The 14,509-nt window shown below is 44.3% G+C and overlaps 1 protein-coding gene across 2 annotated transcripts in view; it reads left to right on the top strand.

The window, feature by feature from the left end:
* The window catches only part of ube2g1a (ubiquitin-conjugating enzyme E2G 1a (UBC7 homolog, yeast)), a 90,707-nt gene that overhangs the window by 61,871 nt on the left and 14,327 nt on the right, over positions 1-14,509 (top strand). For both annotated transcript variants that reach the window (XM_085964194.1, XM_085964193.1), the window contains exon 3: positions 11,182-11,279. In XM_085964194.1, coding sequence (XP_085820320.1) covers positions 11,182-11,279 — 98 coding nt within the window. The remainder of the gene's footprint in view (positions 1-11,181; positions 11,280-14,509) is intronic.

The raw sequence follows: 14,509 nt of genomic DNA, 5'->3' as shown, positions 1-14,509 counted from the left end.
TGTTTGGTTACAACCAAACCAACAACAGCTCCGTGCACAATCCTTTCATCTCATCTATCCAGGCAAGACTGAGGAAATGGAACTCTGAACTGAGCTGCAAGGACTTGGTTAAAGCCACTCATTTTAAACCCACTTCCTAGTGGATGTGGGTTCACCTTGCAGAATAACTTGTCAGATGTCCCTCATGGCTAATATGGAAATCGTGGTTTTGGGGTGTGAAGAGAAAATTGGAGCTTGCTTCTTCTGGCTTCTGCTATTCCTAAATGATATACAAACAGACCATGTGATGCAGAAAAATGCAAGTAAACATTGACCACTTCAGAAGCTGGACAAATGGCTTTAGCTCTGAGATTTAGATGACAATGATCCTGAGGCTGGGCTGAGAAGGTAGAATGATGTGGGTATAAGAATTGCTAACCATGAAGTATTCAACAAAATACTGGTGCTGGATGTGAGTCTCCTTGTTGGCTGAATCTTGTATACAGCTGTACTAACATTGTGTTCAAATGGAATCCGGAATACAGTTCTGGTACTGTAACACTAAGGGAAATGCTGCTTTGTGCCTGCATTTTCTGATTTTGTTCACTTTTTTTTAAGGGATTTTTGTTTTCACCTTTGTTCATCCTCTTAAAGACCTAACTTTAAAAAAAAAAAAAAAAAAAAAACACCCTGTCCACCTGATACTTGTGCAGGCATTGACGTTGAGTGCAGTGGAATTTTTGACTTCCCACATTTAGTTCCGGTTCTTGAGGAAAATGTGTTTTCTGCAACTTGAATTCAGTGTGATGTAAATATCACCTGTGCTACAGCGATTCATGGTTTTATCATTGACCAGAACTTGTTTCATACTGCTGGTCAGTTTCACCAGTGATAGTGAGGTGGTGGGGAGGGCGATCTTGGCTTTCAGCCCTGGTCTCCACAGAAGCAACTCTGGAGAATTGGGGCCCATAGAAATTGTCCTCGAGGTGCTGGCCAGCCAAATTCTGAAAGAGAATGTAAGATTCTGTGGCAGATTGATCCAATTTCTATACAGGTAGACTATCCTTTATCCGAACTTCCGAAAACCAAAACCCTCTAAAAACCGAAGGTTTTTTCGTTCAGCGTAAGTCGAGTGCACGACATGACCAGAGTGGCGCACGACTTATGCTGAGCAGGGCAGAGGGTCACTGAGTTCCCTCCTGGGTAGGAGATTGCAGGCCGAGCCGGGCAGTTGTGAAGGAGGTATACTGGGAGAGTGAACCCAACAATACAGCGGCCCGTCCGATATTCTTTTCTCTTTTCCCCCCCCCCGCCGCCGACCCCCCACCCTTTCGGATAAGGGATAGTGTACCAGCCTTTATCCGCACTTCCGAAAACCTCTGAAAACCGAAAGTGTTTTCGTTCAGCGTAAGTACGTCGCGCACGACCCCGGCCCCCGACAAATTTCCCAGTCTTATAAAATACCTTCTGAAATCCGAAAACCGAAACACGGCTGGTCCCGAGGTTTTCGGATAAAGGATAGTCTACCTGTAGTACATTACTGAACATGCTGTATATTTGCAATCTTTGGGTGTATTTATACTGCAGACTGGTCAATGGCTGCTTTTTGGGTTCTGGCCAAGCACCTCTTAACATTGCAGCCTAACTGGAACTTTAGTTATCTTCTGTACCAGGCTGAATATGTGCAGAGCTGTTGCCCAGAAGTTAGAAATCTAATTGGTCAGTGGTAAGGGAGCATTTGTGCTGTCTGCACTTAAATGGGTTCAGATGGCCATCAGACTAGGAGTACTTCACAAACCAGGTTCAACAGTGCACTGGATTTACACTCCATTGAATGACGAACCTAATTGGTGAAATTGCCTTCTCCCAGGGCGTTTCTCTCCTATTTGGGTTGGGCCCAGGAATTACTTCAGACATTGAGCTTCCAGTCTAGCTGCAACCTTAATCAGTAACCAAAATAGCACATGCTCTGGCAGAATTATAAGTTGCGGGCACAAGGGCTGATTTTTTTTCAAGACTTCACTCGTAGAGCCTTGTGCTACGAGGGAACAGATCAGAAAATGGATTGGCTCATCCAATTTGTGGTGCTATTGTATTTTCAGAAACTGTGTGTGATGTTATTGTCAGATTCTCTGGTCAGCAGTTGTTGTGCAGAGCTCTCCTCGTAGTCTGCCTGAGCTTCCCTTTTAAACAGTGGGGGTTGGGGTGGAAACATGGTTGCAGTAAATATTTGACCACATCTAACCACTCAAATCACGAAAACGTGAGCCCACCAAAGCTGTGGAGTTGTTTGTGGGCAGAGGGCCCTGCTCCTCCAGAACACGTTCTTGTGGTTTTCCTGCTGCTCTTAGTTAATGCTGAATTATCTAATTTGGTATTGTGGTATTGTCCACCCCCCAAGGAGAAGCCAGAAGAACAGATATTGTCATTTTTTTGGACCATTTAACTTTAAATGGGAATATTGGGGAGGGCTAATTTGTGACAATTGGTCATCTCTGCAGGAGTACCTTGATTTAACCGCTTGTAAACTGCCAGAATGTTTAGTTGCAGATAAAAGGCAAGTTGTACCCAGAGTTCATTAGTGGTTGTTTAAGGTGTTGGTCAGGCCCCACCTGATGTATTGAATACAATTCTGGTCACTTGAATCAAAGGAAGGATGATGTTGCTTGAGAGCAGAGGTGAACTACGTACCAAGATTTCAAGAATTGAAGTGGTGAAGAAAAGTTGCGAATTGTTTGTCCAGGAGATGCGACTGAGTTTCATGGTTACTAACAAATCTCCTGTGACACTAATGGTGAGCTAGTGGTCACACTGTTGTGATGGGGATAGGGAAGAGGGACAATACACGTTGTCGCAAACTTGCTTCAAAAACTACTTTTTTAGGACTGAGGAAATGGGGAAGAAAATTTACATGCAATGGGAAAGCGCAAACTAACACGGAACTTGTTACAAGTGGAGGTACCACAGGTTTCTGTGAGAGAGGTGGTAGAAGTGGACGCATCGGCTGAAGGAATGAAAACCTGGATAGTAAGTTTCACAGTGGCATTTCCTTCAAATGTCAGTTTTGATTTATATCTCCTGTCTTTTGAAGCAAGATGTGACTAGGGTAATGTAGTAGATGTAATGTACTTGGGCTTTCAAAAGGCCTTTAAGGTACCAGCCACATAGTAGACTCATGACTACGGTCAAGAGTGTGGAATCTGGACAAGTAGCAGAATGGACAGCAAGCTATCTACAAACCGGAACAGTAGGGGTTAAGGGTAACTACTCGGACTGGCAGAAGGTGGGAAGTGGTGTTCGGACCAATGTTTACAATTTACATAAATTCTTTGGACTTTAATCAGAAGTACAATTTCAAAATTTGAGACACACAAATTGGGGGAATTTGGCTAATACTGAGGAAGACTGACAAAATAAGATATTAATAAACTTGCGAAATGGATGTGTAAATGGCAAGTGTAAAAGGTACTCTATTTTGGTAGGAGGACTAAGGAGGCCACATACACTCAAAGTCTAAAGGGGGTAGAGGTGCAAAGGAGTCTGTGAATATGTACCACCCAATCATAAAAGTAGCAATGCAGGTTAACAAGGCCATGAAAAAATGCAAACAAATAACTAGTTTATTTCTCGAGGAATCGAATTGAAAAGCAGGGAGTTGTTAAACATAGAACCCTTGATTAGACTACACTTGCAGTACTTTGTACAGTTTCCGGTCTTATTGTCAAAAAATATAGATGGTGTTAGATGAGAGATGGGAGGATGTTTGTGTAGAGCATAAACACCCAGCATCGATCAGTTGGGCCTGTTTCTCGAGCTGTAAATTCTGTGTAATCTATGCATATAACAGCTGCAATTACATCAACAACTTGCATTTTATACAACTCCTTTAACATAGTAAAATGTCCCAAAGTGCTTCACGGGAACATTATCAAACAAAATTTGAACTGAGCCGCATGAGATATTAGGACCGATAGCTTGTCAAGAGGTAGTTTTTAAGGAGGTAGAGGCGGAGAGGTTTAAAGGAGAATTCCAGAGCTTGGAGCCTAGGCAACTGAAGGCACAGCCACCGATGGTGGTGCCATTAAAAATCGTGCCATTAAAATCGGATGCACATGAGACCAGAATTGAAGGAGTGCAGATATCTCGAGCGTTGTAGGGCTAGAGGATGTAACTGGGAAGAGCGAGGTTGTGGAGGGATTTGAAAACCAGCATGAGATTTTTTTTAAATGGAGGTGTTGCTGGACTGGGAGCCAATGTAGGTCAGCAAGCACTGGGCTGATGGGCAGTGTTGCTTTGTTGGGTGTGCGGCCCCTTTTAAGGGACTGCGCAGCCCATTCAAATTTCTGCGCATGTGCGGTTTTCCCATTGAAGCCGACAAGTAACCTGTGCGGATCCTCCAGACAGCGGCGCAGCCTAACAGAGAACATTAGTGATGGGGGGGTGGATGAGTGGCTGTCCGCCAGGAAAGCCTGCAGTAGAGGTGGGAGGGAAAGCTTGCTGTGGGGGTTGGCCGATTGCAGGGAGTGAAGCGGGTAAGCTTGTTGGGTCTGGAGGAAACACTCCGGCTCCTCCTGGGCCCACAAGCAGCGCTGTAAATGCACTTACCTTATTGATCTGGCCTTTCTCTTTTTTACCTGTCTGGCCAAAATGGGTATTAAAAATTAAAATTAAATTAAATAAAAGCCTGTTTTTAAAAATGGAGGCACACAACTTCCTTAAGCTTTTACTGACCGACCCACCTCCTGAGTGTGGATTGCTTGCCTGCCAGCCCCCCATCCACCTCTTCTCCTCCCCCAACCCCCCCCCCCCCCCCCCCCACCTCAGTTAAAACTGTAAATGGGCGAGTCGGGCTCTGGTTTGAAATTTAATGAACTTCTCTCCAACCTTCAACCATCCGTTCTTTGTGGTTAAAATGACCTCCGATGTGTGCTGGGAGCGCCTTGGTCTGGTACGTCAGAGTTTTTCTTGCAGGTACAGGCCTCTAACAGAAAAATGTTATACACTTGAATGCAGGGGAAATGTTACTGTAGAGGTCTTGACCTTTCGCCTATGTTGCAAAACTATCAGTGGAGAAACAAAGATGGCAGCCAAATCAGCCAAAATTATTTTTGGAAATTACTTGATTTATTTTGTCCCCATCTGTTTGTGCGGACTGCTTGTGATTGACTGTCTTCTTACACCCTTAGTAGTTCATATGTTTTTCTGCTCTTGATTCATACCTACCCTGCTTTAAGTTGTCATTTGTGTTTTTTGTTCTCATACTGCCAAACTCCTGGAATGTCTTTCAAGGTGATGCATCCTGTCTGCCAGGGCTTAAAAATTGGAAGTAAAATAACTGAGCACATGGGTAAAGGACACTGCTTTGCTGAAATTCTTGACTGAACTGCAGAATATGTAGAAGCTCCTCCCTCCAATGTGATTTGTAAATCAGAGGCCCCTGATATTGTACACAACCTGGTATGATCTATCCCTGTTGTAAAACAGCATATCCTCTTCGAGCAATGCCACAGGTGATCAATGTTCCCTCTAATTATTTGGGGGGCTGTGCCGCCCCTTCAAAATTCCCCACAAGTGCGTTTTTTCCCCCCTTTAAAAGCCGGTGAGCTCGCTGTGTGGGATGCCCAGGCGGCCGCACGGCTTAAAGGGAACATTGCAGGTGATCTGCCAGTATGTATTAAACTACATCTGTGTGCGTTTCCTCTGTCTTCCTTTCACCTGATTGGAATTTTGTGTATATAAAACATTGTTGCAAGAGCTTGCCATCCAAATCCGATAAATTAAACCAGTTGGGGCGGACTTTACAAATCTGCATTGCCAATCATGGTGCCCCTGCCATCAGCCTTTCCTCCACTAACACCAAAAAACAGATGACTTTATCGCTCATCTCGCTGTTTTTGCATACAGAACCGGTGCGACTACACTTCAAAAAGTAATAAATTAGTTGTGGAGCACTTTATGCCCCAAGGGTGAGTGAAAGGCTGTATGTATAGCGTGCTCTTGCTAGTTCAACTCTTCCACCCAAAAAGGAGTGGACTTACAGGCAGAGGTTCAGCTGTATTGTTTGCTATATTGTCTAACATTAGCTGCTTTCAAATAGCTTGGTAGAGTTAGTTTTCTGTAGCTACTATCCAGCTAGAGACCTCCCTAGGACCAAAATTTTGCTTAAGGGGTTTACAGCTTTGCTTTGCCACTAAAGTTCTGGTCAAACCAGTGACTACAACAATGACTTTATACAGCATCTTGTTAATGTAGGGAATGATCCCAAAGCAATTCGCCAAAGGGTGATCAGACAAAAATTTACACCAAGCCAAAGGAGATAGTGATAGATGACAAAGCTTAGTCAAAGATAGTGTTTAAGGTGGGAATTCCAGGGCTTTGGGCCCAGATGGTTGAAAGCACAGCCGCCGGTGGCAGGGTGAAGGAAGTGGAGGATACACAAGGCCAGAGTTTGTGGAACACATCATTCATGGAGGGTTCTAGGGCTGGAGGAGGTGAGGTGGGGTGTGGCCATGAGGGATTTGAACACGAGGATGAGAACTTAAAATTGAGGTGTTAGTGGGCTGGGAGCCAATATAGGTCAGCGCGCACAGGGTTGATGGGTGAACACTCATTGGTTAGGATATGGGCAACAGAATTTGGATGAGCTTGAGTTTAGAGGGTGGTAGATGGGAGGCCACCAGAGTATTGGAATAGTGGGGTCTAGAGGTAACAACGGCATGGATGAGGGTTTCAACAGCGGATGAGCTGAGGCAGGGGCCGAATAGGCATTGTTACGGAGGTGGAAGTAGGTGGTCTTTGATGGAGGAGAGATCTAGTTCTGTGTGAAATAACATGCTGAGGTTGAGCAATCTGGTTCAGCCTGCAGCAGTGTCCAGGGAGGGGGATGGAATTGGTGGAATAGCGAACAAAGTTTGACAGGAGCCAAAGATGATGGCTTTCGTCTTCCCAATGTTTAATTGCGGCTCATCCAGAACTGGATATCTGATAACCAAAGCAGTGGAGGTGTTTGGAGAAGTGCTGGTGAGGTGGAGCCATGTGTCATCGGCGTAAATGTGAAACCTGACCTGGCTTTGAAACCGGACATAGCTTTGGATCCTTGGGGCACTCGAGGTAAATGTGCAGAAGTGAGAAGAGAAGTCATTGTGGGCGATTCTGTGACTACGACTGGATAGGCAAGAGTGGAACCAGGGGAGGGTAGTCCCACTCATCAGAGGCTTTGATGAGAAAGGTATGGAGACTGTTGGCTGCAGAGCGGTAGAGAAGGATGAGAGTACACCATGGTCAGTAACTGAGGATATAATTTGTGACCTTGATTAGGGCCTCTTCAGTCTGTGGCAGGGCGGAAACCTGATTGGAGAAGTTCAAACTATTCTAGTTGTTGTGTCTAAACACTTTGACCAGCAGTTTATGCCTGACTAGTTACTTTCTAATGCAAATATCCTTCACAGCATGCTGTGATTATAGTGCAATGGAGCATTTCTTGATTCCAGTCTGCCCCCCCCCCCCCCCCCCCCCCCCCCGATGCAAGCAGGTGAATTGCAATGTAATTCTGTGGTGGTGCTGTGCCATTTGCTGCACTTATGCATTGAGCAAAATCAGATTGCAGTAGATCTTATTTTTTGAATGGGTTTTTACCACTGACAAAACAGTGTGCTGGTGACCAAGCATTTCAACACACTGCAGACAGTATTTGAAAATTGGGATGGTTAAACCGTGGTCAAATTGTGTTCATTTATTTATTTGCACCTTCAAAGTTGAACCAGAAATGAACACTGAGTGACTTCCCACCTATTCATGTTGCTTACCTTGTAGGTAGCATTTAGCAACTATGCGGCATCTTGCCATGACTGCATAAACACTGGTTTCCATCACTGAATAGGCTGTTTAATCTTCTAATTAAGCTGCAATGGGATTTTACACGTGTTGCAACCTACCCATTTCCCAATTTGCGAGCCAGCAGCTAGTCTAGTCCCAGGCCTTTGCTGCTTTGAATCTGGTAACTGCACAAATATGTCAATGCCGGTGTGGTGTTAGGCAAGTTGCTTGCCTCCTGCCTAACGTCGGTAGGAATTTCTTTGTTTCACAAATAACCTAGTTGTAATATATTTAGTGATGGTGACACCTGTTAACATCTACCTTGCAAGGTGTTCATTTTAGAATAATGACTGCTTTCTTCAATTTAAAAAAAAAAAACTTGTAGTTTGCCATGTGGTGCTATTTGAATTATAGCTTTAAGCCAATCTGTTCAGGTGTATTGCAAGACATATAATGTGACCTTGGAGATACATTACAGGCAGTCAGTATGCGCACGGTAAAATGCAATCCTTTCTTTTTGGCTCTCCACTTGCAGTTTGTACTCCAGATGCTTTGCTTCCACTTAGCATCTCCATGATCATAAAAATGGTAAATTGCTTGTGTGCAATTTTGATTGTAAGATTGCACAAGAGGAAGAGACAATTGATCAAAATTGAGACCTCTAGATACTGGAAAATTGGTGCTGCCTGTGACTACTGCAGCTCAAAGATCCTTCGCCCAGTAGGTGTGGGAATTTGGAATCCTTCCCACCCCCACCTCTCATCTTCTCGACTATTATTGTACATTTTGATTCTTTCCTCTGTTTTCCTTTCAATATTGGTTGAAATGTTTCACATTGAGTTTTTCATTTTTCGAAGCCTCTCCTCCCTTTTGTGTCCCCCTCCACCTCCCAGAATCTTGCAATGTTAAAGGGAGGTCACTCTGCCAACTGTGCCTGCACCCCCTGCAAGCTATCCACTCATCCCATCTCTGGCCTGCCCACATGCCCTCTTTGTTTCTGATGGGGCAAACAGCCAGCTGCAATTTTTAAAGTTCTTCCCCCAACCTCACCCCCCCCCCCCCTCTTTTATTTGTGGTCTTAAATTAAAGAAATAACTTTTTTGATATAGCACCTTTGACAACCTCAGAACTTCCCAAACTGCCTTGCAGTCAATAAAGTACTTTTGAAGTATAGCCAATGTTCTAATGTAGGAAATGCAGCAGCCAACTTGTGCACAGCAAGCTCCCACAAATGGCCATGAGATAATGACAAGATAGTCTGTTTTAGTGATGTTGGTTGAGGGATAAATGTTGGCAAGAACACTCTACTCTTAAAATAGTGCTGTGGGATCTCTTCCAATCACCTGAGGGCAGATCAGTTCAACATCTCCTGCAAAAGACAGCACTCCCTCAGTACGGCACTGAAGTGTCTGCCTGGATTATGTGCTCAAGTAACTGGAGTGAGTTGAACCCACAACCTTCTGACTGAGGCAAGAGTGCTACTACTAAGCCACAGTTGACACCCAAATTAATGTCCTTTAGTTGCTGGCTGACGAGTGGAAATTTTCCCTCCTAGTTTTACCTCATCAACCCGCTCATACTTTTGAGCTCCTGTGAATCTTTACTAGAAAAGAAAAGGCCCCATTTTGCATTAGTCTCACCTGATAATTAAAGTCTGTCATTCTTTGAATCTAAAACCTTTCCATATTCTTTCCATGGACTTGACATCATATGTAAATTAGGACACTCAACTGGACACTATTCTAACCCTAGCCAACCCCCAGCCTAGCCAACAATGTCTGTTATCCTGGTGATTCTGCTGCTTTCACTTTTCTCCTTAATCTGACTTTTCATTGTTTCTTCCATTTCTGCCTAAATGGTGCAGGACTGTGTAAAAGCTCCAAACCCCCACAAGTAATCAGCGCTGCCCAGTGGAACATGGCCATATACAGGAAACTTTCTGGTATATGGCACTGACGGGACCGAGCTGGTGCCGTCCCATCAAAACTGCCGTAGAAACCAGCGCTAATGTTAAAACATTAGCTTCTGAGCTCCGTGTGAAGCAACAAACCCTGTTGCTTAGCTTCAAAACAGTCGGCGTAGCTTGGAAGTGTCTCTGTAGCTAAGCAACAGCTTCAGCTAGACCTTGCAGAGCCACGACTGCAGGAAAAAAAGCAACGAAAAGAAAAAAAACTTATCTGAACCGACTCCTGAATTTTGCCGGTGGATAGAGCCTCCGGATAAACGAAAGTTTCCTGTAGTTGTCAACATCTTTTCCCCCAGGTCATAGTTTCAGACATGGCAGTTTTTTTTGGCAGGCCCAAATCTAGAGGTGCAAACAACATTTTTGGGGGGTAACATTGTTTCCAGGCAAGCAAAGTAACCTGGTTTTGGCTACAGTAAGTAATGAGGTCTTCCTACAGTGTGGAGGTGAAATTTCTTGTGCAGGTCAATTTGAGCATCGCAAGAGTACAAAAACCAACTCTGGATTGGGTTTGTACTTGTGCAAACATTGGCCCAGTAATTCCGGTCCCAACGCGTGAGTACGGACGGGGTACTCGCGCGTGGGCCCGTTGGAAGTGTCGGATTTCAGCATGCACAGCGCATGCGCGGAAAACCGGCATTTCCTCTCCTCTGAACCAAGGGGTTAAGAGGCGGTTCCCTTGCGACATTGGAGGCAGTGCGTCCGCGTTGAACTTCGGTTTTTTTGACAGGTTTGTCCGTGCATGAAGGCCTCCACTTTTTACGAATGTAAAAAGCAGACGTAAGCACTTAATTTTTTTAAGGTAAGTGGTTTAATAATTAAAGTTAGAAATTTTTTCCCACAGGTTTATTATTTTTAAAGAATTTACAGTAAGGTAAGTGTATTTTTGGACCCGATTTCTTGAAAAAAAAATTTTGGCAGAAATTTGAATAATTGTTTAAAATAGTTTTTTAGTTATTAATTTAATTATTGGAATGTTTTTAACTTTTTTATTTAAAGTTTAAGTAGTGTATTGGGCGCCCGGACTTTTCATGAGTTTGACAGGTCTTATGTCTAACTCATGAATGGGCTTTTGTAAACTCCCATTGGTTGCCCAGTGCTCACGTGATCCCAGCCGGCTCATCGCACTAAGTACGCCGCTGGATCACAGCGCGCCGGGAGCTGAACCGGGCCACAGACCGGAAATCCACGCAGGCCCGTTCTTCAAATGTCAGCGCGATATGTAAGTGTAGGTCGGAGGCTTGCACCCGCGGGAAGCCCCCGACCTGAATTTCTGGGCCAGTAAAATTATCAACTGGAGGAGTTTGACTGGTTTTCCCTCAGCACTGCTTAATTTCATACTTGTCCAGTTTGATGCATTTTCTGTAAAGTAAATGTAACTGTTTTATTCCTGTGGCAAGTAACTGTTGTATCTTTATTCACAGCGAAGGTGGTGTGTTCAAAGCTCATCTCACCTTCCCCAAAGACTATCCCCTCAGGCCGCCAAAGATGAAATTCATCACAGAAATCTGGCATCCAAATGGTGAGAACAAAGTCAAAAATTCTGGCAAAGCTTGGCCATAGATTGGGGGTTTGGTGGGAAAGGCGGGCTCTAATTTGTGGTCTTGGTGCGTGGTCTCTTTAAATTTGCTGCACTATCACATGCGCGGTAACTTCCAGCGGCCTGCGTGGGACATCCCAGTTGGTGCGCAGTCGTGCACCTTGGGTGGAGCATTGTGCTTCCCCTCGTTAACTGTCGCGTTTTGGCAAAATGTGATGTGAAACTCCAGTAAATTGTGTTGGGAGGTTGGCACACAGGATGTGCTGTTTTATGCCAGGTGAGTTATACCCTGCAGCACACTATAATGGAGGAAAAACGTTCCCAACCTGCATGCTAAATTCTGGGAAACCAGTACAAATAACTAGCACAGATGGAAGTGAAATGTAATTCCTTGGTTTGCAGACATCACTCGTCTTCTACCTTCAAGCAGAAGTTATCTTTTCATACCTTGTGTAAATAAATTCCACTGGCTATATTAAAATGAGTGCTAATTGTGCAAACAGCTTATTGACTCTTCACTTGAGGTAGAAGTTTCATTGTAAATAGTTACGGGTGAAAGGCCTTTTAGTGATCACCTCTACTTGCTAACTTCCCTGCAATGGCTGCATCTCCTTTTACATGCCACTGTGGTTTAGGTCCCATTGGACTGCATTGTGCTTCACTGTTTTATAGAATCATGGAGTATTTGGTCTAGCTGGAAATCCAGCTCTTTCCATGCTGTGGTTCAACTTCATGGTCTTCAGCAGATGATCCCTGGCTGGAGATTTTGTGCTTATGGCTGTCAAAACTGGTTTTTATACTCCCAAGGGGATCTAATGAGGTGCCACTGTCCCATGTTTGTTATACCTGCCCTTCATTCCAGCAACTGCAAAGGTAGGGAGCCTGGGCAGATGAACCCAATTCAGGCCGAGGGGCAGCTACAGTCCCACACTCTGGGTTGTCTGTGTCTCTGTGCTAACACTGCCCTCTTGCTCCTTAAAAAAAAAAGGGGTGGGGGAAGGAAAGTAGAAAAGATTAATTACTTTAAAAAAAATATATATATAAAACTCATGGCTAATTGCATAAATGTGTTCATTTGAGGAGCAATTAAATCAAATGGTAGGAGTGGGGCTAATGCCACTACATAAAAGTTCACTTCACCTTGTAATGTCGAGCTGCATTTTCACCCCCCCCCCCCCCCCCCCCCCCCCCCCCCCCACAAAACCCATGCTGACAGCAGGTATATTGTTGGCACGTTGGTCAGCTTCACTGATTGATTGGGGCTTGGAGTAGATTGCACAACTGACACGCTATGGAGGGACCCAGTGAGGAATGGGATTACAAATGTAGGAAGCTTAAATCTTCAGTTTGGTTAAACACTGTTGGATGAGCATTGTGGTGCTCATTTAAGCTTTAATCCACAGGTGAGGTCCTGCTACTATGGATTAGTCCCCTTATTGAAGGAGGGAAGGAGTCTGGTTCACACTTCATTCTGTACCAGAGACTTTGTGTGTCCAGTATCAAGTTGTGGATATTTATTTGTAAATGGGACCCTGGCTTACATTTGAGAGCTTAGCTGCTGATTTCAGAAATGCCAGGTAACATGCTTGTAGTTGCTGGTGCCTTTGAGTTTTGTAGGTTCTTCAAATTTTGTGGCTGTGGGCAAGGCTGGCATTTATTGCTCATCCCTAGTTGTCCAGAGTTGGTGGTGGTGGGCTACCTTGAGCTGCTGCAGTCCAAGTAGTGAAGGTGTTCCCAGGTAGGGAGTTGCAGAATTTTGACCCAGTGACTGGATCTTTGTTACGCCAAGTTCATGCTGATCCAAGTGGCTATTTAGTGTAGCAACATAACCTATTGAAAAGTTGCTATATTGGGTCATACGATGCATGTACTCGCTTTCTGGTGGGAGAAGCCACCTGTGCAGTGGTGTGAATTTCTAGAGCAGTTCCAATTTCCACATGGAGGTGGAATATGAAGGGTTAGTCTTGTGCTTTGAAGGCCTAATTTAAATGTTTTGTCTTGTGGGGCTCAAACACAGAACAATCCTTAAAATGTTAAAGGCTTGTTTGCATTCTGAATATTTAGTTGCTTTGAGTTGAAGCTGGAAATGTCACTACCGTTGAAGCAAAGATGCCAGCTTTCCACTTGACCATCTGGAAGATACTTCCATTGCTGCCAAGAAGTAGGGCTTGCACTTAGTATTGCCTAAAGTGGAAACCAAGCAGTCAGCATATGTGGAGGAAACGGGTGAAACCTGCATGAATGTGCAAGAGGAAAAGAGTGACCTGCAAAAGTGTTTAAATGGAAAATGAAATGTTCAAGGATTGAAGAGACAAAGGAGGTAGAATAGGCAAAATAACATTTACCAGGCACAGGATGTGTGAATAGCTGAGGTGGTAAGGCAGGTAGAAACAGAAGCAAGAAAAATTGACAAAGCAGAGAAACTGAGTGGGTCAGCACTGAATGTAGACTGCCCTGCCAGCACGTTGTTCTGATGGACCCCACCCCAAGCACCAACATGTCCCTTTCCCTCACTCACTCCTTCCCCTCTTCCTTTCTTGCCCTCCAACCCCTAGAATGTTGACGCCCAATGGTTTGTTGAGTAAAGGCCTAGCTACTCCATTACGGATTCCCACCAGACATTGTTCTAACCAAGTTACTGTGCCTGTACAGGCAGTAGAGAAGTTCACCTGGAATAACCTGAGGCTTTGGGTTTGCCTTTTTTTGTATTTGTTTATTATCCACATCAAAATATCAGGTTGGTGTTGGAGTTCTGTTTCACAGTCTAGTTGTTTACATAGACTTCTCCATCTGTGATTAACTTTGAACTTCTGTAGTTTTAAAAACGCTTTCTTTCCCTAATTTATCTTGGGTATTGACGTACCATGGTCAGTTTTGTCCCAATCACACTTGCCTAAGCCTATGGCTGATTCTCAATTCAAAATCTGTCGTTTGATTCTTTGCAGTAACCAATTCAACACTAGTCTGCTGTCTTCCGATATTGGAATGTGATGTCTGCTTCACATTAGCACAGCAGTTCAGGGTGATGGGATTATTGTTGTTTCGTCTGACAGATGCTCCTCCACTCCCTGGTTAATTGAGGCCTATTGGGACTGTTTCCAGGCGTGCCCTTGTAAATAGTCAAGAGTTATACAGCATAAAGAGGCCCTTCGGCCCATCAAGCCCTATCTATTCTAATCCCATTTTCCAGCACTTGGTCCGTAGCCTTGTAT

This window comes from Somniosus microcephalus, chromosome 22 (genome assembly GCF_052327205.1).
Source record: "Somniosus microcephalus isolate GS21.2 chromosome 22, FLI_Smic_1.0, whole genome shotgun sequence".
NCBI lineage: Eukaryota > Metazoa > Chordata > Chondrichthyes > Squaliformes > Somniosidae > Somniosus > Somniosus microcephalus.
Note: the sequence above shows the minus strand (reverse complement) of the source record. Positions and strands in the feature narration are given on the sequence as shown.